Here is a 27836-nt window from a genome sequence, read left to right as displayed (position 1 = left end):
TTTCTGATCTGAATTATCTTATGACCCTGTGACCCTAAGATCAGGGGGGACAGCTAAAGAAAACTAGCTCTCCCTCTTCCCCACCAATAACCACTGCCTCTTCATACACCCCATCTTCTCCCTTGTAGCAGCCAGCCTTGTTTGCTAGACCTTAAAAAGTGGCAGCTTTTGGTGGCTCTGACGTATTACTTAAGGTGGTGTAAGGAGGTACCAGTTTTAGAGAAGACAAAACAATTAAGACCTCCTAAGGTCACCTCTTGCAGCCTGAGCACTCACTGGCTGCTGTGGGGGCCACGCGAACTGGTAACTGCTTTGGGGAGGGAAGGCTTCCAGGATGCTCTAGGAGAGGAGGAGACATTAACTCCAGGGTCATGTTTAAATTTCAATGTGTGCCTCCTAGAGATTTCTTCCTGGCAGGACTTATAGTAGAGCAGGTCACAGAAAGGGGGAAAATATATTTCCTTTTCTTTGTGTGTGTGTGTGTGTGTGCGTGTGTGTGTGTGTGTGTGAGGAGGATTGATGAGAATTCAAAGTCAAAAAAATCAAATAAAATAAATTGATTTTTTTTCTGCAACTTCTGAAAATGCAGAGCTACTTTCATTAGTATTCTGTAGCTAAATGCTTGCTGCTGCTCCTTCCTCAGCAACAGCTTTCTTGAAAAATATTAATATTTCAGAATTTATAAGTTCCCCTCACTAGCTCTAATCACAGGAATACAAAATCCTCCCCAACTTTTGGCCCCAAACTGCTGTGTAATGTTGCCACACAGTGTTTCACAAATATCACTACCTTCACTAAGATGGGATGTGATCCTTTCTATCCCCAATGTAACACAGCTCAGAAACATAATGAACAAACATCTGTTACACATTTAGAGGGTTGTATATGAAAATTGCTAGAAGTATAATTCATGAAAGAAGCTTATAAAATAGTTGCAAAAATAGCTTTTCTTTGGTTTTAAACACCTTGTTCTTTTTTCCCCCCGTATGTGGGAACTACGACCCCTTTTCTGACATCTGAGGAGGAAAAGGAGCCATGAGGAAACTCAGTCCCCATCACCCCGCATTTATTATCTTCAAATCGATCCTGGGGTTGGTACTGCAGAAAAGGGCTGGTGTTTGGTTAAACACAGACTGGGCTGAGCAAACAGGTTGAAAATTCCCTTGGACTTTCTCACTTCCAGCACTGTCAGCCTGCCACCAGCCCGGCTCGGTCAACCAGCTAGCAGGCTCTGCTTGGCAGGCCGCTTCGGCCAGATACTTGCTTGGGGTTTGAGTCTGCTCCAAGAGCAGGAGGACCAGGAGGAGTATGATGAGCTTGCAGGTAAGGGGTTGGGTGCTACAACCCACCAGTACTGGCTGTGGGCACCCCGTTTCTGCTGACACCATTTTTTGGGTGTCTGTTTCATTTTAGAGTGCCCCTCTTTTGTATTTCAAGGTGTGTTTTTAAAGGTCTATTGGGTTAAAGGTTTTTGCTGCATTTCATCTATAAATAGGCTTTTCTCTCCCTCTTCTCCTCCTTTGGAAATCATTCTTGGTCAGGCTGTCCCAGCACAGGACCTCTTCATCGCAGGATTTGTCCTTCCCCTGCCCTCTGCACGCACCCCTCCTCCTGCCCTGGCTGCCAGAGGGGTGTTTCCTCCTCAGCCTATGAAATCTGGCTTGTAACATCTGCCCAGATGTTGCAAGCCTGGCTGCCATCTTCCCTGGCAGCCCAGGGGAGCAGTGGCTCCAGCCTGGGGCAGTTTCTCAGTCCCCCACACAAGGCACGCTGACACACAGGGACTCTGGCCAGGCCCTCCTCTCTGAGCCCCAGCAGTGCAGCCAGCGGGAGCTTTCCCCACCACCATTTGTCAGAGCATGGGGAGTTTGGGGAGAAGGGCGGGATGTGGTGGGTTTATGGCTCATGAGTAGGAATGCGAGGGTCACAACCCTGAACCTCATTGGCACCTCGCCGTGGCAGCGAGGGGCCAGCCACCCTGGGGCCATCGGGGCACGTGAGTAATGCTGCAGCAGGCAGGAGCAGCAAGGGCTCACCCCAGGACCACTGTGGGTGTCAAGGGCTTGTGCAGGACCATCGCGTTTCTCCCCAGACTTTGGGGCTGTCATTGTTACTAAGCTTTTTCCTAGCTCTGGGTATGCCTGAGATACATGTGTACGTTCTTTCACCACCTTCTGCGATGTTCATTATTTTACCTAGTGGTTTTACATGTCTTCTTATTCATCTCTGAAGAGTCCTGTCTCCTCTTAGAGTAAAATTCCACCATACTTCTTCCCAGCTTGTCCCTGACCTCCCTCACCTTTCACTATCCTCTTTCAGCAGCAGGGCAGTCTAGCCCCAATACAACTGCAGATGAGTGGCCTGACAGTATCTTCTGTCTCCGACTCATTCCAGGCAGACCCTAACACCTTGTTGGCCTGTGGCTGCAGGCTGAGCACAGGTCTGCCCAGAGCTGTCCACGGGAGCGGGCTGCTCTGCCAGCGCCTCCTCTCCAAGAGGTCATATACATCCATACCCTGTCATCACCTCTCCCCAGCCCAACTTCTATTTGCATCTTTCCTCCAAAAGTGTTGCTTTACCCTTCCTCTCTGCTCCTCCCAGCATCCGTCCTTCTCCTCCCTCCTCCACCGAATGCCCTGACCCACCTTGGAGCTGGGTAGGTCCTTTTAAGAAGGACCTGGTCCTGGACCATCCACAGGACTTTTGGAGGAGAGGGCTATGGGGACATCAGGAAGATGGCAGCTCCTTCCAGGAATGTTAGCCTTGGGGTAGAGCTCCGGTTTGGGCGCTCTGGTTTTACCCTGCAAGGAGGCTGTGGAGCCCTGCGCAGAGGGTGAAAGGCCTGCCCTACTCATTGCCCCGAATGCTCACGTCCCTGTTTCTGCAGGTTTGTGTTAGACACTCCCGTGTGGATTGGTCTGAGCTGATGCAAAAAGTGCCATGGCTTTTGTCTAGAGATGAATGTTATTTTCCTGTGTCCTGCAGCAGGAGCTGATAGAGATATGTATTATGCAGCATTTGAAGAAGGACCTTAATTATTTTGCAGTCTATGTGTTCAGACTTCAAATGCGTTTTTCCCATGCCTGCTGTCTAATCCAGTGAACAAAAGGTTATGGTTTATAGGTCAGAGCACGACACCCATTGCGAGCACTCTGCTTTGCGTCCCAGTTATTCCAATCAATGAGCTTTGCTGAATTTTTTATGCTCTGCTGGGCTTTTATCTCACTCATTTTATTGAAAAACAACAAAACAAAAAACAAAGTGGAGTCAGATGAATTCCTAAGATTCCATTTGCATGAAAAGCTACAGGATCTCGAGCAAAATAACAACAGGAATTAAAGCAGAAGTGAAAACAAAGGACCTCAGAGAACTTTCTGTTTTACAGAGAAACCACCTGCCCAATTACCAGAATAGTGCCCTTCAACCTACCCAACCTGGCTAGGAACTATGGAGGCCAGGCAGAGACCTAGAGGGAGGTCACTTTGGACTAAAAACACGGTGCCATTTCATGGAGAAGGGTTGGTTTCCATCTTTCCAGGCTTTTTTTTTGCCTAGAAAAGATGCTCTGGTGCAGGTGCTGGGCAGGCAGAAAGGGGTTATTTCCCCTGGCTTGGGCCACCCTGTGCAACACAAACCGAGAGGTGGGAGGTGGGCTCAGAGGGTCAGCAGGGAGAAGAGCCATGGTGTGCCTGGCCCTTGCACTGCTGCTCCCCACCGACCTGCATCGGCAGGGTCCCCACGTCGTGCTCCAGAGCCCTGGAGCATGACACCTCTGACGCATGTGGGGAGCTGGTGTGGTACGGCTTTTTTTGGCAGCCCAAGTAGTGTTGGACACTGACCCTTAAGGGCGTGGAGAGGAGAGAAGCGTCTCTGAGGTCTGCCACAGGGGAAGACAAAACAAGATGAGCAAATGAGAAAAGCCATACTGAACACTCAGGCAGTCTTGGAGCTACACTCAGGGTGATAAATCACCGGTAGCACAATCTCCCCTCCTGCAGCTGCAGTCCCGCCAATGTCTTTTTTTCAGCCCTCGATGCAGTACCTGAGGATTAATTTTTTTCTTTTTTTTTTCCTTTTTTTTTTCTTTTTTTTTTTGGCAAGGAATAATTGATTTGACCAAACAATGATGCAGCATCTTCTGCTCCCACTCTCAGGGCAGTGGGGCGATGTCACCCTTTTCCAAACACCGCCTCTTCCCTGACTCAGCTCCCCTGTCCCAGACCCCCCAGCCTCCTACATCTCTGGGTGATGACCAGCCACTCTGCAGCCCCCAGTCAAGGAACCGGCTCTCAGTCCATCCCAGTGGGAAGCTGCCCACATTGCTGCATTCCAGAGCGAGCTGCCCGCACGGGGCCGGGCGAGGTGCAGTACAGCACCAACATGGGCATGGAGCAGCTGCTGGCATGTGATGCTTGCTGCTGAGTTGGTCTTCTTTCCTTCCCCTGGCCCAGCAAGCAGAAGCAAAGGGGCTTTTGGCAATGTGGATGGGCAGGCCAGCTGTGCAGGTCACCAGCTTTTTAGCCTGAAGGTCAGGGGATGGATTTCTCACAGCAAAATCTCTGTGCCTTTTTCCCTCCTTGCCCCAGCAGTGCGACAGGGGGCTGCTGGGGAGCACATACTGGTTATCAGATATGCAAACCCACCAAAGAACCACAGAATGTCCCCTCCCAGCTGTCCACTGAGCATTTTGCAGGTGGTGCTCAGCAAAGCAGCCTGTATATTGCATTAACCCACTGGGCTTTGCTGGCTATGCCTCCAGAAAATCAACATGTCCCCCCATCCTCCTCCTCTTCCCCCTTTCCTTCCCATTTCATCAAGGCTGCCCGGCAGGAAAAATGCTCCCACCACCTTTACAGTTGCTGGTAGAGGAGGATGCAGTGCGGAGGTCTCAGTTAATTCTGGAACTGCTGCAGTCCCTTCAGATATTGCTGCATTTCCGTTTAAAAGAGGGGAGGGGAGAAAAAAAAAAGAAAATTAAAAAAAAAAGAAAAAAAAAAAGAAAAAAAAAGAAAGAAATGCTCCAGTACAATACATTTGCCAAGGCTGCTTAGGTGACCTGCTGCTTTGCATATCAATATGCTTCTTGCAGAACCCAGTGGAGAGCAGAGTCCTAGCAACGTATGTTTGTTTGTAAGAAGGAGAGAAATATCCTCCCTGAACTGATGGAAACCGAGATGTTTTCAGGTTCAGATTAAGCAAGGCTTCCAGCCAGCCTGGCTCCCCCTGGGAATGGACTTTTCTTTCAGGTCGCTGAAAGGTGCCTGAGGAAAGCAGACAGTTTTTCAGAAGATTTCAGGTTTGCTCTCTGAGTGTGTGCTACACTGGGAGGTTTTGGGGTGGGGGACAACTGCAAATTGTACAAGGCTGAGAACCGCTGGGTAAATAATCCAGGCACTATAATAATAAAATAAACCAGGTGTAGGGGCTTTGCTACTGCACCTTCCTGTCAGACCTCTGCCTCCTGGGGTGTCACCCTGTACCGAGGGAGGCTGCCTGCCGCTTTCTGGGGTTCCCCAGCACTGGGACCCCCAGGCAGCTGCTGGGGCACAGCAGCATTGCAGTGCCGCAGCCACCCAGTCGCAGCAAGCATGCATGTGTCAGCCAAGTGTTGGGACTCTTGGGCTTTGCCATCCCAGCACCGCTGTGCGAAGGCAGATGAGTAGCCCAAGCTACTCTTGCAGTTGATAGAGGGGAGCATTAATATTTAACTCTCTCCCCAGGCCATAGAGCTGAACCATTGATTGCTGCCAAAACACCTCTGCGTTCACACAGAGTTCAACAGAGTCGCTTCATGCCTTTCTATAGCATCTGAAGGGACTGTATTTACATTTCTATCAGTGGAAAGCTAAGGTCTCTGTTATACCTGCTTCCCTGTGTGTCTCAGGTTTACTGTGGGGCTTTTCTTAGTCCCACAAAGCTCTTAGCTGCACCCTCTGGGGTCCTGCAACTTTTAGCCATGCTCTCTCTCAGACCACAGCAGCTGTAGGAAGAGCAGGCATGGAAGAAGTTCTCTTCAACCATGGGTCTCTCAGGTATACATCACCCTAGAAAACCAGATTATCACCTGGTAATAGATTAATTCTTGCTTACTACCATGGTGGACACCCAACTGGGTGATACTCATTTAGGGCAAATCAGTGACACAGTTTAAGTCCCAGCCAAGTTTCCTTTCCTCCCCCATCCTAACTACATCCTGACCTTTTTCTTGAGGGTCACAGGGATGTATCACAAGAACCTGACAACCAAATGACTCCCAGTTTCAATCCCTGAGCATCTGAGGGCCATGGCTCAGTGCTTGAATTTTCAAGGCAGTCTGCAGATTTTGGAACATCCATGATTCAAGTGAAGTCAGATTTAACTTGGATGGTGCTAGCACACTTCCATAATGTTGGTGAGCAGTTCTTCTTCCTATACATCACTCGGTTGTTCTTGAGTCAGACTGTATGTGTGACATTTGGCTTTTTTCTCAAGTGCCTGCGCGGTGCAGAAGGTGGTCAAAAGGTACCTGCAAATTTAGCAGAAGAGCAAATCCTGTCTGTGCTTCCCAGTCCACCATACGGTTAGCTAATGAAGCAAAGCCAGGAGCTATGAAAATGGTCTGTGGCAATATGCTTGAGAAAGTCTTAATGCATACCAAAGAGCCTGGAAAAAAAAGCATGGGAAGAAATGTACGGGTTTTCTGGAGAGATTTTGCTCATGTTCTCAAAACACTGATGAGTTGTGTGGTTTATTTTACAGTACATGTCGGGATTTGGAAACGAACATGTTTCTGAGGACCCACGCTGTCCAGGAGCTTTACCGGAGGGACAGGTACTGAGGTTTTTAAAGTGCTTTATTAAAATTACATGAAATAGAGTGAATATCTGTTCCCTGGGCTTCTTTTCATCTTAACATGTTTCCTTTCTCTCTGCCACCACAAAAGTCTCCAGGAGCCTTCTTTATGCAGGACTGGAATAATAAGATGCTGGCAAAAATTGGAATTAAAGATTTCCATTCATATTTCTATTTTTGAGTTACTTGTGAGCTTCCAAGTTTCACCTAGGGAGTTAAGACTTGCCTAAATTAGCTCTGCTCAACATAATTTTTTCCAAAAGGAATTTGCAATAGAAGTGGCTCAGCCACACTGAGAAGGAGCACGTCGGCTCTGGAATAAACTGAAGCAGAAGTCTGAAGCTTGGCAGAGAGATATGGTCATGCAGGAGAGGTGGCTTTTGGGATTTCTGTAGGAACTGGGTTCAATGAAGCCATAAAGCGACAAAGCCTTTGGCAGGAGGGCAGCTCCTTTGTAGGGAGGGGACAAGAACACTTGTAGTAGTAAACTCACAAGATTAATTCTTAAAAGTAAGTAACTTCTGAGCATGTTAGATCAAAATAAATTACGTGGGTCTTTCTGTTTTAAAGAAAGGAATCATGACCCATGTGATGCTAGCCACTTTGTCCGCAGAGGCAAGAACAAAACCCTGAGGAATTAATGCACTCTCATCTCCTTTACACTGGTCTCCTTCACACGAGCACACATTTTGAGGCTGACTGTGACCTCCCTTGGATGCCCTGTAATCCCTTGGACTTGGATGGCAGCATTTTATGCTCAGTGAATTACATCCCTTGGTGCAAGTCAGCTCCTCTTCATCCTGTGTGCAAAGAGGCCCGCAGAATTAAGGTCAAACAGTGAACTTCACCCTTTGTTTTTCCTGAGTTTTCTGGATCTCCCCAGTTCTGTAGTTTTACACATTGTGTGCAAGTGTGGGTAGTAACACAACACTAGGACATGTTAAATGAGTATATATGTCCCCTAGGTCTGCATTGCAGCCTATGGTGTGCCCACAAGAAGGAAAAACTTCTGTGCTGGATCACACTGGTGGCTCAGCTGGTGCAGTGTCTTGTTTCTGAGACTGGCTATAGCAGATGGGAGGAGAAAAAGATGTATGAAAAAGGCACCTTAAAACTGGTCTGAACAGGCAGTGGCTGTGGTGAATGTGCTTCTCGTAATTTCCCAGAGCAGCACCACTTTCCAGGCGAGAAGACCCCTCCAGCTTCTGGTGGAGGTACCCTCATCTGGACAGAGTTTGGACTCAGTGTCAAAAGAGTTAATAGAAAAATCTGAAAACAAATTAGACAAAAAAATCTCCAGTCCCAGGGGTGGATCTTTTCTCCTCTGCAGTATTTATAAGACTGGCTTCTGCAGTAGTGCTGGCTAAGATAAAAATGACAAGGGCTATTGATCCCCCTGCTTCACTGCATACCCATACTGACAAGATGGAGTTTGAGGGCTGGAAGCTACGTGCATTATGAGAGCTTTACCTCTTCCTTCTGCCCACCTGTCAGGGCAGTGTCTGATACCGTATGGATGGCTGACGTGCTCAGCCGCAGCAGGATGACAGGATACTAAACTATACCTTGCAGGAGGGAGATGGGATAGCAAATGGTGTATGACTGTCCCATCAGGGTATTTCCTGCAGTTCTTGGATGCCTTTGCTTCTTGCTGATCTCAAACAAATAGATGCTGGCCTACTTAGATCCAAATGTTTAGCTTCTGTTCTCTGAAAAGAAGGAATCTGTCCTTCAGTTATGAACTCACAAGGGCTGCTAAACCTGTGCTAGTCATTAACCATGGCTCTGCAAAGGAGAAAGTGTCCCCTTTGTACTCCAAAGGAGGACTGTCACCATGCAGAAGCCCTGCAGAAAAGCAAAGGTTCCCACACAAGTCACTCCCACCCTTGGGCGGCAAAGAGCACTGGCGGGAGGAAGCAGCACACCACCCAAATGCCTGCTCAGGGCACCCCTGCCAGAGGGCAGGAGAAGAAGGGGGCATTTAGTGCATAGAAGGGAAGAAGCAAAGGTGCAGCTGCTGTGCATCTTTATCAGCCCTCTGGAAAGCCAGCCAGACACAATGGTCTGGGGCAACCCATCTGAACACTTGGTCTCAAAATTTTTGTGCATAATAATGGTCTGCTTTGCAGTCTCTAAGTGTTGCGAATAATCCTCTTTTCCCTGATGCTCCTGTTGCTGACTCTAACGAGCACTGCCCTGTACAGCTTGCTCTAGCAGCAGGCATGTTGCCCCAATGGCTGTGCAAACTCCTTAGCGTACTTCTGTAGCCTCTTGCATGTGGGAATGGGTTTTGGGGTCTGGTTGGTACCCACAGGGGATCCAGTCTCACAGGAGCAAGAAGACACAACCACTGGGCTAATGGACAGACTCAGGAGTACAATCCAGTCTATGGCATCAGGGTGCTGGGTTCCTGCTGTGGCCCTCTGCCAGGGGCTCCAGAGCTAAATCCCGTGCTGCTGCCTCTCACTCCTTATTTTTCCTTCTCCTCCCATTCAGAATAACCCGCAAGTCTGCCCATATGGCCTGTATGCTGAACAGCTCTCGGGCTCTGCCTTCACCTGTCCCCGGCCCACGAATAAGCGAAGGTATCATGACCCTGGCAGTGGGCGGGTGATAAGGGGTGCTGGGGGTGAGTGGCGAGCAGCAATGGAAAGGCTACCTCTGTGCCACCAGTGCTTTCTGCAAGCCAGGGTGGATGAGGTGGCAAAGCATGCATCTGAAAACCTCCACCATATGCTGGCAGAGGAGCAAGGGCAGAAAACCACAGAAGAGGGAGAGCATGGTCAGGTGGGGTGAGTGGGTTGTGAAAACACTGAGAAAGAGGGTATCTGGATGGGGAAGAAAATGGTTTTCTGAGCAAGGAGAATAAGGGGAAGGGATGTTCACAGGTGCCAGATGGTCCCAAGAGGGCTGTGTGAAACAACCTCAGTGTCTCAGCCCTGATGCCACTGCAAAAACATCACCACTGCAACTGGCACTGGTGAACGTCTGATGGACAATGTCAAAACCAAGCCTCTGAGCAGGACTCTTCTCTCATTGTAAGGGACACTCCTGCATGCCGGCTGGGGCTGGTGAGGCACTAGCTCAGGCTGTACCTCTTTTGGGGCTGGCCAGGGGCCCAGACCAGTGCCAGGCACCCAGCACGCTGCTTACTCCCCTGCGTCCCTAGCAGTGCTGGGGACAGCTTGTTCCAGCCAGCAGCAAATGTCCCAGAGCTCTGTCCTAGTCATCGTGCTCCAGCTGACCAGTTTGCAGAAGATGGGTTTCTCATTTTGCTTCTCCCACGGTGGCTTTTCTGTCCCTTCTGTTCTTCGTTCAAATGAAAGGCAAATGTATCATCTGAGCTGCCTAGCAGAGCTCTGCTCTCCAGGCTGGTGCCAGTTTGCGGTGTGCGTGGGAAAGGGATGAATCATTGTTTGCTGCATGAAGATGTCCTTGATGGAAATTTTCCAGCTCTCAAGGGGGAGCTCCCTCCTCCCCACTCCCACCCACCCAAACTGCAACCACTGCTGTTAACACATCAAAGGCATTGGCAGCCCTGCCCAGCTCAGGCTTTCCTGATTACCTCTGCTCTCCTGCCTGATTAAAAGCCCAGCTTCGGGCTTGGCTGTGCCTGTGCACAGCGTGCGGATACTGGCAACGGCTGCTGGAGCAGTGGGGGCGGCAGGGGCTGCAGCCATGGACACAGCAGGCAGCAAGGAAGGGGAGTGAACGGTCCCAGGCAGTGATGGAGGCATGGGAGACTTCCTACAGCAGTACAAAGCATCATGCCACATAAAACTCTGGTCTTTGCTGCGTGGGCTTGCTGGTGGTCCTATGGGCATGGCCAGCCAGGCATAGCATGCTACTTTCAGTAATCCATCCAAATTCAGATAATGGCTGTGACCTTCTGTCTCCTGAAAGCTCTTCTGTACTTCCAGTCAGATAGCGTGCTTGTCCCTGTCTTGCCTGAGTTGCGTTGTAGCTGTGTTTAAATAGGCTTTTTTCCACCTCAAAGATTGCTGTATTTCAGACACATATAAAGCTGTATCTTTATTTTTATATGAATATATATCCATGTGTGTGAATGTAAATGTATTTAATTATATGTAAAAACACATATAGACATTTACCTACATGTAACAGCATGTATTTTTATTTGCATTTTATGCCTGTAATAAACAACTATCTCTCTGGAAGCCTCTGGCTGTGAGCTGGTGCTTGATATTTAATACACCTTTTGCCCAGTTGCCACCAATGTAAATGTTATACATGCCTTTAGAAGCTCAACCAGCCAACAGCCACCCAGAGGGTTTAACCTCTTCCCCAGGCTAATCCAGGTCCTTTCCTTCTTTGTAGCTGGCTGTATCGGATCCTACCTTCAGTCTGCCACAAACCCTTCAAGCCTCTCAAGGAAGGCCATTTGACACACAACTGGGATGAAATTGAGCCTGACCCTAACCAGGTAACCATGCTGGAAAGAGCCCTGGTCCTGCCAGGAGGACAGTCAGACATTAAACTAACCAGGGTGCAAAGGCACTGAACTGCAAGAGGTTGGAGAAGAGTTTTTTGGGGATCTGGGGGTCTGGCCAACACAGGAGCCAGGTTCTGACTGCCACCCGTTGTTCCTCACCTATGGATCATCCAAGGAAGGACAGCTCTCAATCGGATGCTTGTTGCTTCCCAACTCAATGGATGCTTGTGCTGCTTCCCAGCACGGCCGCAGTGCCACAGGGTTTGGTCTGTGCTATCCAGCACCTCCCCTGGGGGCTCCTGTTGGCCACCTCTCAGGCTGCTCTCTCTTCCTTTTCAGTTTCCCCCATCAAAGGCTCATCACACCCCAGCCCAGCAGGCAGAGCAGGAGCATGTCTTTGCCACCTGTCCCCTCCTTTCCTGTGCTTTCGGAGAGGCTGCTGGCTGCCAGCCTGTTTCTCTGCAGTCCTCATGGGAAATCAAGCTTAATTCTGGAGAGTCACACAGAGACATGGCATTTGTCTTACACTGTTACGGCCTTGCCATCATCTTTAATCATGATTTCTTCCCTGCCAGCCCCAGAACATTTGGCTTTGCTAATCTGACTCTTTCCTCCTGCCGTTCTCCTCCCAACATCATCTCACGGTCATCGGTTTTCACTCCACTCAGGTTTTGCCCTTTGATGCATCATCCTTAGCTAATTTCCAGCCTCCCAGCAGCCTTGCCATTTGCCTAAATACTTTCATAGTTCTGCTGGAATACATTTTCCAGCCACTGACCAAGGAACAGTGAGAAGCTCGTATTTAGGTGCCTTTTGTGCCCCTTCCCAAATGAAACTCCAATGACTTCTGTTACCACCTCATCCATCCCTGGTGCCCTTTCTCAGCCTGCATCTACCATTACAGTTATTTATGATTACAGTAATTCCAAGATGCGCCCGGCTATCAAGCACCTCAAGCCATTTACGTGTAGTACATCTTTTACCTAAGGGAACAACAACAAAGCTCCTGCCCACTCTCTCTGTCACAGTTTTCAACAGCAATCGCCAAAACCAGAGGGGTTATTTCCTGTCAGTTAGTGGGAGCCATCTTCCTGCTTTCCTTTGCATCCTCTCTGAAGCAGAGCCAGAGACCAGGTTTAGTCTGTTGGACAAGTCTGACGCTTTCCTGCAGTGCTTTGTGTTTTGCCCAGCTCACTTAAGGAGCTTTCCCAATTGTCATCCATCTAAAAGGGTGGCCATATGGAGCTACCTTATGCAAAGATCATTCAATTCAATGGGGAAAAATATCCTTTAAGGCTGCCCAAAGGCAATGGCAGAATTATAAAAGGCACAGGGGACAATAGAGAAACAGGGACAAAGGTGATAAAAAAATATGGGGTGGCATCCATGCTGAAATAGAAGAAAGCTCTCTCCAGCCTGGAACAGAAATGACCAAGGGAAGCTATGATTGAGAGGCAGGGAGAAAATTAATACCAATAACAAATGTCACGTTAAAAAAAAAGAAATAAATGCATACACAGTGAAATTTCTTGCCAGAGGATCCAAGTGGCTTCAAAAAGTGACTCGACAAACCTTGGAGAGAGAAAACCTCTAAATTAATAGTAAACACAGAGGTGACATATCTCACGAAGCTCATGGATCATACAGCAGGGAAACAACACTAAAAGCTTCCCCATTTTAAACACCTGGTGCTGGCTGCCTCTGGCTGCCTTGAACTTCTCTTCTGGCTCAGGGTGGTCATTCTTCTCGTATCGGTGAAACCCAAATGCCACAGAGATGCACCAGACAAACAGCATGCAGAGCCAGGCCATGGCTTTGCAGTTTTCAAGCATTTCGGAGGAGAGGGGCCAGGCACCATTTTCAGTTGCAATCAATGGGCTGGATGCCAAACTGATTTCCTGATCTCCTTGTCCCACAAGAATGACAACTCCACAAGGACCAAAGTGAAAATGAAGCTGTTATGCAGGAACTGCACTATACTTATTACTTCATCTGTAGACTTACTGTCACCTTTCATATTCCTCAGTTAGAAAATTTGCTTCCCTTTAGACCTCTTTATACCTGATATTTATTTCTCTTCTCTGGCCTGTTCTCCCTCCCTCTCTCTCTCCCCCGCCAGCCTTCAAGGTCTTCTCCCTTTATCCCTCTATTTGTTCTTTCTTTCAGTATTTCCCAATGGTTTCTGTCAACTGGGTTCCAATTTCCAACCCTGAAGGCTTAAAACAATAATTAGAGGAACAGTTCACAATGGATGCCTCTGCTAGCCTTCACAGCTGCCTTGAAATTAATAGGAGCCAGGGAAGGCTCCTATTGCTGGAGGTGGCAGCAGGCTCTGGAGCACCTTCTGACCACACTTTGCATTGGCTCTGGCTCATGTCTGGGAAACCAAAGGAAAACATGCTTTAAAGAAGTCCAAAAGCAAAACCTGAGGTTCAGCACTATCTTACTGGCTCATCTGTGAGGTGTCGATACTTTGCAAGGGTCACACCTGATCTGCTGGCGGGTATGTTTGGTATCCATCCTGAATACACAGCTTCTGCAGCAGCCTCTTCCCCTTCACCTGGCACACCAGCAGTGCGACCCTGAGCAGGCACCACCAGCACGGAGCTGCCTACGACTCCTGAGGAGGAAAATGTGCTTCTGCCCAGCAGCAAATGGGATAGGGGGAGGAAGGGACAAGGGATGGATCCAACCCAGGTGACCCAGGGCTGCTGCAAGGCTGTGGTGGTGGGATGCCTTTGGGAAGCAGATGGCTTTGGAGAGCAGAGCAGAGAGGGCCACGCTGCAGGGCCAGGCCTGGGGTGCAGCTGATTAATTAGCGATGAGCCCCTGCTTCACTCAGCTTTACTCACAGATGCACTCGCTGGGTGCAGTTGCCTGATTCCTCCTGAGGCCGGCTCTCCAGGAGAGCCTGACAAGTTACCTGGGCACCCACATTTTGATTTGGGTCATGAAAACTTCCATGAGGCTTGGGGGAATTTAGTATCTTTGCATCCCTTTCCAATTTAGCTGAAATTTCACGTAGTTCAAATTTTTGCGGGGTGGTAGGCACGGACACAGAGTCCCAGAAGCTTTGTTTTCTCAGGGCACCAGCCTAAAAACGTGTCAAGAACTGCTAGGTCAGCTAGCTAAAAGCAAGAAAATGTTCTCGTGCATGCCCAGAGTCACAGGCACTTTTATCTGGGGTCAAGTGTATCGATGCAGGGGATATATCTGGCAGCTGACCATGTCAACATCCTCCTAATTTTGGGTGTTTGGGTTGGTCTGCACTGACCCCTCCCCAGTGAGGGGCTCTCAGCCACAGCACCTCATCCCCAAGAGCTGCAATACCCTTAATATGGTATTAGTGGTAATAAATACTTCGGACTCCTCTGGCATCTTCTGCCTGAGGATCTTGACAGGCTTTGCAAGAAGTAATTACTGCTGCTCACAGCTCCCACTCATGCAGATAGAGATATTTCTGCTTCAGATGTGGGGAAAATGAGGTGATGCAAACAGGAGTGTTATGCTCAGGTCATGAAGGGAGTGAATCACCCAGTGCAGAGTGGAACACAGGACCATGACAATTTGGCTGTGGAAAGCCAGCTGATCTGAATTTCTTTGCTCTCAGGTGTTGTTACTAATAGAGGAAAAGACAGCTTTTAAACAGGATTTTTTTTTAACCTTGGCACTACACAGGTCTGCCAATTATTTTACAAAATAATGATTTAAAGGGAAAAAAGCTCCATTACTCAAAAGAAATCTGTAAGCTAAATTAAGCAAGGCAAAGAGAAAAATGAAAGCTACCTCAGCTGGCAGAGGGCAGACAAGCAGGGGCAGTACAGGGGTCTGCTTTCTTTTGAATTGCCACTGTTTGCATCATAACCACTGGCACTGCTTTCTTGCTTTTCATTTGCTGCAATCTAGCTGCGATGGAAGCCTTTCGAGATCCCGAAAGCCCCTCAGAATAAGCTGGACTTTGTGAGCGTAAGTTGGGGGACCAGGGCATCCAGGCATCCTTCATCTCTGCTTCCCCTCAGGGGGTAGAAAAGCACATGGGGTGCTCAGCACTGGGCTAGCCACAGTGGTTTTGACACCTCTGGGCATCTGTGGGAGGGGAGAGGATCCCAGTTTTCAACCACCTGCCAGTAGACTTGATTTTCATCATTGTCTTTCAAGGAACTCTTCAAAAAAGCCCCAAGCCCCAGCTCTCCTCAGTCCCTCGGCTGGAAAACACCAGCTTACATGGATTGCGAAGCAACCCATAAGATATTAAAGTAAAGCTAACATGTTTGGCCAAAGGCCATATGTAGACAGGCTGGTAGTGGTACAGGAAGCAGGGAGAGGGGGTGAGCCCCAGCAAGGGGTTGGAATGAGGGGAGGAAAGGGGGCTGGCCCCTGTCTGCTGCTCACTCCCAGTGCTTTGGGTTTGCCTGTAGGGACTGCACACCTTGTGTGGTGCTGGCGACCCCAGAGGACGCAATGGAATCGCCGTCCATATTTTCGTCTGCAACACCTCCATGCTCGACAGGTCAGTGACTGCTGTGCTGGAGGCTCAGGTTGCCCCGGGCTGGCTGCTTGCGTGTGTATGTCTTTTGGCTCTGTGCTCGAGTCCAGTTGCTCCCAGAGGTGCTGTCTCTATGTTCCTTTGTTCCTGTGTGCATGGGCAAAGGTGTTCATGGAGGGTGTTTGTGAAGCAGGTTGTGCTCCATGGGGGAGTAGGTGGGGAGCCACCAAGAGGAGGGAGCTGGGCATGGGGATGCAGCAAGAGAGGATGTATTGGATCCAGATGCTCTCATCCCAGGGACCAGAGCTGCTCCTCAGAGGTCATCACGCATGCAGCCTCTGATGGGCATCGCTACCCTCTGCAGCAGCTCATGGGCGAAGTCAGCCCTGCCACCCAGTTTACAGTGCCTGATGCACCCATGGCCATAAAGGCAGGGACCTGGCAGAGGTTGGAGGAGATCCTGCTTCCAGGCCATGCACATTAAACCTCCCTGCCTCCTTGGCACCAGCCCGTATATCGCATTCACTGACCTGCAAATAGCATTTCTGGTGCAGAAGGGGACATCTCTGCCACATCAACCTCCCAGCTCAAAATTCCCCAGCTGTGGTCATGGTGTGTGCCTGGGGCTGACAGCACCTTGACCTTCCTGTTGTCCTTTTTCTTTAGATGCCTTTATAATTCAGATGGCGACTTCCTAATTGGTGAGTTGATGCTTCAGCTTTTCCTTTCCCCACAAGGGTCTACCTGGGGTGCCACATGCCTGTCTCTTATTCTCCAGAGCCTGGGCCCTACAGCCAAGATTTGGAGGGGAGGGTTGGCTTCACCCTCAGGTCATCCAGATTTGGTGGGCTGTTGGGCTGGTTACACTACCCCTGTGCAGCTCAGAGAGAGCACATCTCTGCCAGACCTCAACTTTGGTTTTCAGCAGTGACCCAGCACTCCCAGCACTTTCCAGCACTCCCCAGATTGGTATTAGGCACACCACAGGTAGAGGTTTTCTGGAAAACATAAGCCTCAGGATTTCTGAACAGTTTACAGCTAGATGCCTTCATTGCTTCAGTCCAAGAGTATTTGGCATGGCAATTTAGCTCACATTCTCTGCCAGCCTCAGGCAACTAGACTGCCATGAATAGTGTTGAGGTTGGCACATAAAGTGTGCACATGCCAAAAATTATTCCGAGTGGTATAAGAAGCTTGATATTTGCTTGTGTCTTTCTTGACCAAGGGACAGAAATGCCTTGGGGTAACCAACAGAAACAATTCTCCCATAAAATGGCTAATAAATTGTTCTCACTCACTTCCCTCAGTGCTGTGAAAAGTGCTAGGATAGGTTTTGTAAATCTGCTAGATTTTCAAGTCAAAATGTGAGCTCTCCTGTGCCAGGACAGTCCAGGAAAATAAGGCAGAATTACTATACATTACTTCTACCCTCAGGAAGCAGGGAGAATTAGCTTGTCCCAGACATCTCACACTGCTGGTGACGTGGCAAGGATGGGTATGTGCATTGTTTTACATGAAGATCATGATATGGACAGGTATGGCCCTGAATATATCAGGACCCATTTATCTGGACTTAGTGTCTGTGGCACAAACCCTGTGTCAAAGGAACACAAGCTGATGATGGATGGCTTAACCTCACGCAGGCACCCGCTATGACACAGGGGCCATGGGGCTGGTCTGGAAGCTCTCCCTCCTGTGCAGACACCTCTGCTGCAAGTCTCTGCATGGGAGAGGGAGCCCGGTCCCGCAGTGAAGCAGGGTCAGAAAGGGCCCATTCCTCTTCCTTGGAGCCCAGGTGCTCTTGGTGTACAGAGAGGAAGGCATTCACCACATTGCTTCAGCTCCTCTGCCTGTATTTTTTTTCACAGTGCCTCAGCAAGGGAAACTGCTCATCACAACCGAGTTTGGGAAGATGCTAGTGGAGCCCAATGAAATCTGTGTCATCCAGGTAAGGGCTGCCTGTGGCTCAGAGCCTGACATTAGAGGAAGCCAGCTCCTGCATTCAGCTCTTTGTGGTTTCTCAGGGAAGTCCTGGGAGGATCCTATTATCTTCCTTTATTTTCCAGCAAGGAATGCGTTTTAGTGTGGAGGTGTTTGGAGAGACCAGAGGCTACATCCTGGAGGTGTACGGGGCACACTTTGAGCTGCCTGACCTGGGACCCATTGGTAACAATCTCCATCAGACCTACAGTGAATTTCATAGAGACAGCCAGGAATTACAAACCCCAGTCCATCCTTTTATCTCCTACATAATAAATCTTCCTGTGCACACACTCCTTCCCAAAAATGCTTTCCATCCCAGCACCGTTATTCCCCAGCAGAGCAAGCATCCTCCTTAAAAAATGTGACAGCTCAGTTGTCCCAAGATTCCCTTGGGACTGAAGGGACCATTTCTCTTCCCCTTTTCCCTTTCTCTTTACCCTTCTGATCTGGAAGTCTCCATCTGCTGGCTCTGAATCTGTTCCTACCAAAATAAACTCAACAGGCCATCACCACTGGTATCCCTTACAGATATGGCATAAATTAGAGTAATAGGAGATAATTTACCTGGTAAAAGGAAAGGCAGATTTCAGAGGCAACTGATATTCCTGAAGCCCCATTTTAGATTTAATCAAGTATTTTCCCTCCCACCTCTGTGAATAGAGGTGTTCTAGAGAGCCTAGAGTGCCTTAGTGTCAGAAGCTGTTCTCCTTGGAGAATTCAAAATCAATCAATTGAGCAGCCCAGGACTAGGATCAGCAACACATTCACATCTCCATGTTGTGCTGCCAGGGTGGATCTGCCTTCACTGAGCACAGCTCTAGCTTACTCATAAATCACAGATCCTCTCTTCCAGCTGCCTCCTGGTCTGTGCAGTGTCACAGATCATGAAGGCACAGCCTCTTGCTGCCATGACAAAGATGTTGCAGGGGTGAACAGCATGTGAAGCCCTGCTGTCCCCACTGCAACTTCCCAGCCAGCTTCCCAGAGGTGCTCAGCTCAAGTTATTTCACCTTCCTTATCCCTGGACTACTCACCTCCAAACTTTTCTTGCTGAGAAAAACACCTCCTGGTTACTGCTACTAAGATTGTCTCAGGGAAAGGAAGTGAAATTTCCCTTGTAACAGCTAAAATAACTACAAAACCGGTACCAATAGTTCTCCACTTTCAGACTGGTGTTTTGGGCTTGGTTCATTTTCATTTTAGGTTGGGTTTGTTTTTTTCCCTCACTAGACTGGGCTTGTTTTATAGCTCTCAGTGAGATCTAAAAGACTGGCCATGTCTGAAGCAAACTGACTAGGTATTATCAATCAGTAACAAGCTTGGCATGGCCCGTCTGCATGCAGAGGGCCTTTGCAAACATCTCATGGCCATAGTGAAACTGAAGCCAGTAGCCTTTGCAGTGGGGAGCCAACCCAATTTGCAGCCATTTAATGGGACCTTGCTCGAGCATCTTTCCTGTGTGATGTGCTGGGCACATCTCTCTCCTCACTGAGCCTACAGTGATTTTTTAGCAGCTTTTCTTTCATCCAGCTGAGGTTACCTGCCTTCACCCACTTCTTACGCTTTGTGCCTGCTCCACTTGATTATTGATATTGTTGCTCCAGCCTGTTTGTAACAAGTTTTCCCATTAGCTAGCTTTTCAGACACTGCTGGACTGGGTTTGGGGGATTTTTTTTTTAATATCTCTAGAAGGCAGGAATCTATTATAAGGTTTACTTTCTGAAGAAAAGAAAATTAGTGCACTTGCCTGTAAACCTTTTCAGGAGGTGGTAATTACAAGAGCTCCTCTTCTCACCACCCACCTGCCTTCCCTTCAGAGACCAAGATCCTTTGTATTCCAGTCTTACTTTATTCTAACCTCACTTTTCACTTGAAAAATGACAGCTGGAGAAAAGCACTACTGCAGCAGGTAGTAATGTCTGCATTTTTATCCAAGAAATTCAAAACCACTTTGTAACAATAATACTAATGAGAAAAATAATAATACTGCAGCACCCGTATGGTGCTTTGCACTTTGAAAATGTACCCCTCACGCTAACCAACCCCTCAGTATGACCCAACTCTGTAGGTATCACTAGCCCTTATTTTATTACTCTTTTTGCAAGCATTCAGAAATGTATTTGCCCCCCTCATGACATGCCTCATAACTTCTGCATGGCTAAGTGTCCAACCAGCAGGACGTCCAGGAACACAAAGCAATTCACCCTCTGTTTTTTGCTTAATTCCTAATTTTTACATGCCCTTAATTGGGGATAGAATATTAATCTTGTTCAGAAGGGAACCAGGGGAGACCTGTCTTAGTCACATAAGGGGAGCATGGACTTAAATGCTACGATGTACTACAGTTGCCCGCTCATAGGAGCACAAGAAGTACATGACTATTTCAGGCTTTGCGGTGGGCCAAGAAGCAGTAAGGCCATTCAAAATGCAGAAAGGCACTCACAAAGCCAGGAAATTGCACCAGCCTCTCGCTTTGCTTGCAGGTTGCCCAAAGGGCTCTGGCATCTCTCTCTTTCGCAGGAGCCAATGGCCTGGCCAACCCACGTGACTTCTTGGTACCCACCGCGTGGTATGAGGACCGCCAAGTGCCAGGAGGCTACACGGTGATCAGCAAGTACCAGGGCAAGCTGTTTGCAGCCCAGCAGGTGAGGATGCTCCTGGAGAACAGGTAACACTGAAGCACAGTGATTGCCAGTGCATGGCCTGGGATATGCAACTCAGTAGCATGCATGTAGTCTTAGGAGATCCTACTGGGTTAAGTGGAGCAGGACTGAGCCCTTGCCTTATTGGGTCATTCATCTTCCCAGGTAAGGCTCCTCAGTCTAGAAAGAAGTGTTTGTGAAGACTTGGTTGCCCAAAGACTCAATGATGGTCTTTGCCTCACTGTTTCCAGAGGTTTATAATAACAGAGTAGAAAAGAGGAGCTGGGGCTGCTGAGAAAAGCCAGGGTTTCCCTACCAGAGAGCCAGTGGTGCAGCTGGCCTTGTTCAAACACTGCCTGGGCACTGCCTGGGCAGTTCAAGCCACTGAGAGAGGGCTGAGGTTCACCAAGTGGAAATGCTGAGGAAACTCATGTCCTCGCAATGCCGGGCTGTGCCTAAAGGGCTTTTGTGCTCTAGGCTGCTGGTCTACCTCTCACCAGCACTAAACCCATTTCTAATTTGGCAAAAAGCCAAATTAGAAATTCGCATATGTGCCGCAAGCTGGAAGGCTGTGTATGGTAATGCTCTGTCTCTTTGCTTTGGTAGGATTTCTCCCCCTTCAATGTTGTAGCCTGGCATGGGAACTACACGCCATATAAATACCATCTGGAAAAATTCATGGTCATTAATGCTGTTGCTTTTGACCATGCGGTAAGTTCTGGAGCTGGGCAAGGCAGAGCAATGCTGTATGGATACCGTACCATCCAAACTCACCCTGAGCTCCAGGGGCTCAGTACCTGTTAAAAAATATGTTGTGCTGTAAGAAACAGTACGGAATCTCTTGTGCTTCTTTCCCTGGGCCCAAACCAAGCTCTTGTAGAGAAAGATAACCTCCTTTGTGGTACAAAGACATAACTGGAAGTGGACCAGCTTCTTAAACAGCTTTATGCAGCTTAGCGTAGAATTTCTGCGCCCTGGAGGTGAGCTGAATACTGAAGCCAACACACATCATACAACTCAGCAAAAAGACTTTTGCTACAGATTGTTGCCTTGATTTATTTCTTGCAATTGCGCAGACTCCCTCGGCTGGTTCCTCTGAGCCCAGCGCTGAAACTCATTCAAAAGCTGGCAGTTTTCATTGCAATAATTTATTGATCTTATGGAAAGTATCTAAAGCTGAAACTAATGTGAGCAGCTCTTCTAAAAAGGAAGCCAGCCCAGTGGGAGAGGTGCCCGCAGCCATCTCTTGGAACTGCTTCTGCAAGTGGGTGTGCAAGGAGACTGGAGCGTTTCTAGTGAGACAACCAACAGAAAGAATCATTTAAACTCCAGAACAACCTGCCAGAAGAAGGCTGGTTTGGGGATCAAAGCCCAGAAAATCACTTTACTGAACTAGAGACTTCAAAAATCCTTGAAACAAGACACAATTTCTCTGCACTTTGTTCTCCCTGTTTGTAAACTAACAGTGCTGTGAGGCTAGATGTCTCCAGCAGGATGTTCCTGTCCTCTGTAACCAGCTAAGGAAGAGGTATGGTTTCATGTTAGGAGGAGTGCTGGAGACTGCTCCTGGAATGACAGTACCCCATCTTGCGGGGCTGTCCCTCCCCTGCGACTGTGCCACTGGCTCCAAGGGCATCATTGCTGGGGCAGGGAAGGCTCTCCAAGGCTGCCTAATGGAAGAACCATCCAGTCCCCATCACTTGTCTCCCATGCTCAGCATGGGATCAAGATGCTGGGTGCTGTCACACAGGGTTACAACTCTCACCCACACCACCAGGCACAGGTGGTAAAGGTATTTTGGCAAGGGAGAGGCTGTATCAATCAGGTTTACTGGGTGGATGACCTGAGCAGATAGTTCTGAGCCCTGCTCTGTTTCATGCTTTTTGCTTTGCTTTTTTCAGGACCCTTCTATCTTCACTGTCCTGACAGCCAAGTCGACCCGTCCTGGAGTGGCACTTGCTGACTTTGTCATATTCCCCCCACGATGGGGTGTAGCTAACAACACCTTCCGTCCACCATACTACCACCGTACGTCTGCCCTTTGTTAGTTGTCCCTGAGCACAGCACTGCAGGAAAAAAACTGAACTTCCATTTATTTGAGAGCACATGCAGGGAAGAAGCAGTATGCTTTGTTGCCCTTGGCACAGTTAGAGTTAGCTTCTTGGAGTCAGTTGGTCTTCCCTGGAAAACCAACAAACCCAAAGACGTTCTTATTTAGAGCATCTCAGGAAAACTCAGAGGTGATAGGGCTGGTAGTGTCTGCATAGATGGATGCATCTGTACTCAAGGGGCTCCCACTGAGACCGGACGCATATTGGACTTGGCATTGCACAAATGCATCAGAAATTGTCCTGTCATCCAGCCATGAATTGCTTAATATATCATTAGAGTACCTAGATAAAGAACAGGAGAAAGGAAAATACGACATCAGATGGCGAGAAGCAGAGAGATGTAGAGCTGCCCAAGGCTACTCACAGGGTGAGATCAAAGTTACAGCAAAGGATTGAATTGGCTTTCCTCAGCCCTTCTTCACCACCTGCACAGTGATGGAGGTACCTCTGGTGTTTAAGAAGCCAGAGATCGGGAACTGGGCTCCTTCTCAGGCTGTTGGTTGATTTTGGAGGGATTTGGTTGCCATCACCAGACCCGGTTTCTGTTTGGCAGTTTTTTGGTTTTATCTTGGCAAACCATGGCCACATGTTGCATTGAATGGATGCTAGAAATCCAGTTGCACACATAGGATTGCTCTTCCAGGGTAGGGGTGAGGCAACCTGCTCTATGAGACTGAGGGAAAAAGCTTGCCTGTGCTGCACTCCTTTCTGTCAACAGCTAAAAGAACCCATCTCAGAAGCTATCAAGGTCACACTATGGTCACTCTGAAGTGCTGAGAGGCTTTCTGCACACTTACTAATCACTGTTTAATAGCCAGCTCCTCCTGCTACTCAGACATATTTCCAAGCATCTTGGGGGCTAGCAGAATTAGTGGCGCTTGCAAGCAAAATAGGCAGCTGTGCCACCATCTGAGTAAGTCCCACAGGCAAAGTCCTTCCTTTTCATTCTGCTTTCATTCCCAATAATGAGTGTGACATGGAAACATGTCTCCTGACCAGTTGGGATCATGCCAGATCACAATTAGTTCTTTTATTAGGCCCAAAAATTTGAGACACATGGCAGGTTTACCACGATTCAGTTGCTGCGCATCAGCAGAGCTGTGCTAACTTTCCAAAGACACATTGTGTTGAACAACATGAAGTTGTTCAGCCTTGCTTAGTCTGTTCTAAAAGGTGGCTGAAATAACTCTCATGCTTTTGCCCGTGTTGTGAGCTAAGAGTACCCATGCAGACAGCTACCACAGCTACTCAGTTGACCACAGTACCTTGGCCATAGGCTTGAGCTCTAAACCCATGATGAGGAGTTTGGTTGTCTACTCTCACCCAGCCACAGAGGGGCAGAGCTTGAGTAGGTAAGGCAGACATTGCAACAGCCAATAATCAAGACACTGCACATTAATTCCTTCTGAAATTAGTGTGGTGATGAGAATCTTGTACCATTAGAGAGGCATAACAGGATGGAGCAACTCTGTGGTTTCATAAGTTCAGTGCTGCTGGACTTTCCTTCTCCAAATATTTTACAAGAGGCCTATTTTGTTTGCCAGAAATCCCGTTGCCTCCTCTCCTCAAGTAGAAAGCCTCTGTTCACAGAACTTTGGTACATGCAGAGTCATGGTTTTCATCTTGCCTTAACTTTAACCCAAGTATAAATATAGCAATGGTGGTCCAAAAATTTCCCCCTAGACACTGTAAGAATTTCACATACAAAGGTGGTTGTGCAGCTCATAAATACTGTCTTCCCTTGGCTATCTTTCTACATAGCTGGGGGCTGTGAATTATGCCTAGGGTCTTTGGACCATGGGTTGAAAAATGTGTCTGACACAGCTTTTATACCATATATTGCATCTGTGTCTGAGAGAGTACTTGTGTGATTCTCATTACAGTGGGACCTAATATCTAATAGCTACTAATGGATTTTAGCTTCACAGCATCCTTCTTGTAGAGGACAATGCTATTTTACCAATAGAGAATGGAGGCGCACCTGAGTTCTTGGGGTGACATAGGAAATCTGTGAATGAATAAGAAACTGGACTCAGCTCATCTCTTAAGTCCTAGCCTGGTTTCCTACTCACCAGCCCATTCTTCGTAAGCAATGGTATAAGTCCGGTTGCAGACACGTTGGCAATCCAGCTCTTAGGGTCTGTACAGAAGTCTGAGTGCCCCAGGCACAGTACATGAATGAGTTCAATGAAAAGCCTGTAACAACCCAGTCTTACAGGAGATACTGACAACTTGGGATGAAAATTAATAAATGTTTTCATACATATATAGGCCAACTCTGCTTTGAGCTAAATTAGTTTTGCTGTTAAACATTTCAGACCCTTAACAAAGGCCGAACCAGTGGTTAAAAGGGTTATATATAACATAGCTACAGAAGCGTGTCCTGGTTTTGCAAAAACTGACTGCTAAGCAGAAAGTTGCCATATTGTTTCATCACACGAGGTCTAGTAAAGCTGAAAGTTTGGGATGGCAGTTGTTAAACTATTTCCCTTACAGAGAGCATATCTCATTAAGTACTGGATGATTAGATATCGCCATCTTTACCTTAGTTAGTGGTATATTCCTCCATGAGATTCAGAAGATTGAAAACATACTTCCTTGGGGAATGAGGAATTTGGCTGCTTGTCCTTGGGCATGTGGTGGCTCTTGAGAAATAAGTAAATAATGCACGAATCAAAAGCATAAGGTACTGAAGCACCTGGCTGGACTAGAGGTGATAGAAGTATATCAAACAAAATTATTTCAAGCTTATAACCTGGGACAGCATACTAGGCTTTCTCACCAGATTGACAGCCAGCCATTTTGTGCCTCAGTGCCCATAACACAGGGATGATTATACTGAATTTTCTTTCCAGTGCTTTAAGATCTCTAATCCAGTCCTGTAATTATCTGGTTACACCATGCAGTCCATATGCAGGTGTAGTACTTATACAGCTTGAGGTGATAGGAAAAGCACAGGTCTACCAACATCAATGTACCTTCATTAGGGAGCTCTCAATTTCTGAATCCAGCTAATTAAGAGTGGAATAAAACCTCTACAGCTTTATAAGCATCACCCATAGGATCCCTGATGTCCTCTCTTGTGATGCCCTGCTTAGGAACCTCCACACCACCTACTGCCTGGTGCAGCTTAGCTCGTGGGTTTCAAGAAGCTCACAGCCCAGGTGGGATGCCACCTAATCACACTGTGTTGCAACCTCTTCTCTATGCCTCCTGCAGGGAACTGCATGAGTGAGTTCATGGGACTCATCAAAGGCCACTACGAAGCAAAGGAGGAAGGCTTCCAGCCTGGAGGCGCCAGCTTGCACAGCATGATGACTCCTCATGGGCCGGATGCCGACTGTTTTGAGAAGGCGAGCAAAGCCAAGCTGGAGCCTGAGAGGGTGGCAGAAGGGACCATGGTAAGGAGCCAAGGGACCCAGTAAGATTTCGAATACAGTATGGCATGTTGCGGCTGTGCCACTGTCAAAGTACAGCCTAGCTTCTTGCTGATAAGTTGCAAAAGTACTTGGACAAAAATGGCTGTAGCATTCACCTCCTTTACCTGATCAGCACCATTCAACTCCCAAAAGCTCCCCTGGAGGCATGTGATGCCAGGCAGCTTCGATCATCTGCTCACATAAAGTGTTGCCTGAGCAGGAAGCTGGGAATTTTCAACCTGATTAATTTATTTTTTGTCTTAGCCTATGGACAAAGAAATGAAACCACTGATTGTCCTCCTTTCTCCACCCCCTAAATTCTAACGGTGATGATCAACAGACCTTGAACTAGAGCTTTTGGAAAAACCTGGCCTTCCTGGGTATGCAGGGAATCCAAAGTAACTCCTGAGACCTGGTTAATACCAACATTGCAATGCCAGCTCTGAAGGGCTTTCTCCCCCTGGGTTGATCAGGCTGGAGGTAGAATTTGTCAGGGTTGAACCATGTGTGCAACTCCTCTTTTGGTAGAGCAGAGCTACCTTGCTGGATGCATACTCTCACTCTCTTGCCCTAACCTACCTTCCCTCTTGCCAACAGGCCTTCATGTTTGAATCGTCCCTCAGTCTGGCTGTCACCAAATGGGGCCTCCAGACCTCCAACCGCCTAGATAGAAACTACTACAAGTGCTGGGAACCTCTGAAAAGCCATTTCAACCCTAAATACAAGTAAAATATTTCTTGCTTGTAATACATGAATGAAGACATGGAAATCCAGCATACCTACGTGTGGTTGCACAGTCGATTCAGGCAATGCAGAGTGCTCCAGCAGAGAATGGTATTTCCAGCAGCCACCAAGATGCAAAAATGATCATCCCTATGTAATTTGGGAATGCAGTAAAAAACCCACCATTATTGTTAACTTTCAAGTATCTAATTAAAGCTTTCCTGGTGACACACTGAAGCTGAAGTACTTGAGTTGCTCTCACTATGTGTCGTTGGAGTGAACGCTGTACCTGGTGCAGATACGAGGCAACAGCCAGCCCTGTTCACAGGACCTCCTGGAAACACAACCCAGTGCATTTTTCACAGAGAGAAACTAGGGGTCAACAAAGCATTTTATACTCTCTGTTTTCCAAACAGAGCTGAAGGCTCTAGCAGACCTAAGCCTTCTGTTAGACCAGGCCATTTCAACCTGCTGCTTTGTGGAGGGTTGCCAAGGAGAGACTTGGTTGTCAGAAAAGCAGACTTCAAATTAGAAAAGGTTGGAGAATCCAAAACACTTCACTGCTAAGTGAGGGAAAGCTTCCTTTCCAACCCCATGCTCTGGCCATCCTTCAACATCGACTTGTCAGCATTTGACAAATTCTGTCCCTAGTTAAGTGCTAACTTGCAGCATAGCAAATGTGAAAGGGCTTGTCTGGCCAGTCCAGGCATTTGCTCCTGGGAAGGTACCTGGAAGAAAGCTCAAGTGCAGACAACATCGTGAAAGACCTCAAAATTCATTGGAGTATGCAAGCCTTATCCCCAGGTGGTGAGTTCCACGGGGTGGGGCAGAAAGCAAAACCCCAAGTAGGCTGGAAACCAGGAGCATGGTCCAGGCACCCCAAACGTCAGGCCTGTGCTTTAGCATGTACTGCTGTGAAACAGTTACTAAGCTTGCTGCCACGAGGATCTAAGTTTCTTCCTTCTCAAGAGAAGCAATCGTCAATTTTCCAAGAGAGAAGGAAATGTAGCACTGCAAGATGTAGCTTCAGTCAGTTACATTCGTCATCAGTTTTGGATCTGCACCAGATCCTTGGGGGGAAAAAAGGCATCAGCTTTGAGCAAAGTATTACATTTTAAAACCTACAGGGAGATGTTTACTCTAAAATAGCCAGCTCAGAAAAGGACATTCAGGAGAATCAATTTGCCA

General features: G+C 48.0%; 1 protein-coding gene across 1 annotated transcript; it reads left to right on the top strand.

Annotated features, from left to right (window-relative positions):
* Positions 1-1172: 1172 nt before the first annotated feature.
* On the top strand, positions 1173-26885 carry HGD (homogentisate 1,2-dioxygenase). The gene is made up of 14 exons (XM_075107264.1): positions 1173-1323; positions 6739-6810; positions 9328-9416; positions 11170-11275; positions 15191-15250; positions 15703-15794; positions 16437-16471; positions 17639-17718; positions 17837-17936; positions 20274-20398; positions 21002-21106; positions 22297-22423; positions 25726-25907; positions 26523-26885. Exons 1-14 carry the CDS (start codon positions 1309-1311, stop codon positions 26652-26654), a joined length of 1320 nt encoding a protein of 439 aa, XP_074963365.1. The 5' UTR covers positions 1173-1308; the 3' UTR covers positions 26655-26885.
* The last annotated feature ends 951 nt before the right edge of the window (positions 26886-27836 follow it).

Source organism: Phalacrocorax aristotelis, chromosome 1, assembly GCF_949628215.1.
Source record: "Phalacrocorax aristotelis chromosome 1, bGulAri2.1, whole genome shotgun sequence".
Taxonomy (NCBI): Eukaryota; Metazoa; Chordata; class Aves; order Suliformes; family Phalacrocoracidae; genus Phalacrocorax; species Phalacrocorax aristotelis.
The sequence above is the reverse complement of the archived record's forward strand: the minus strand, read 5'-3'. Positions and strand labels throughout refer to the sequence as shown.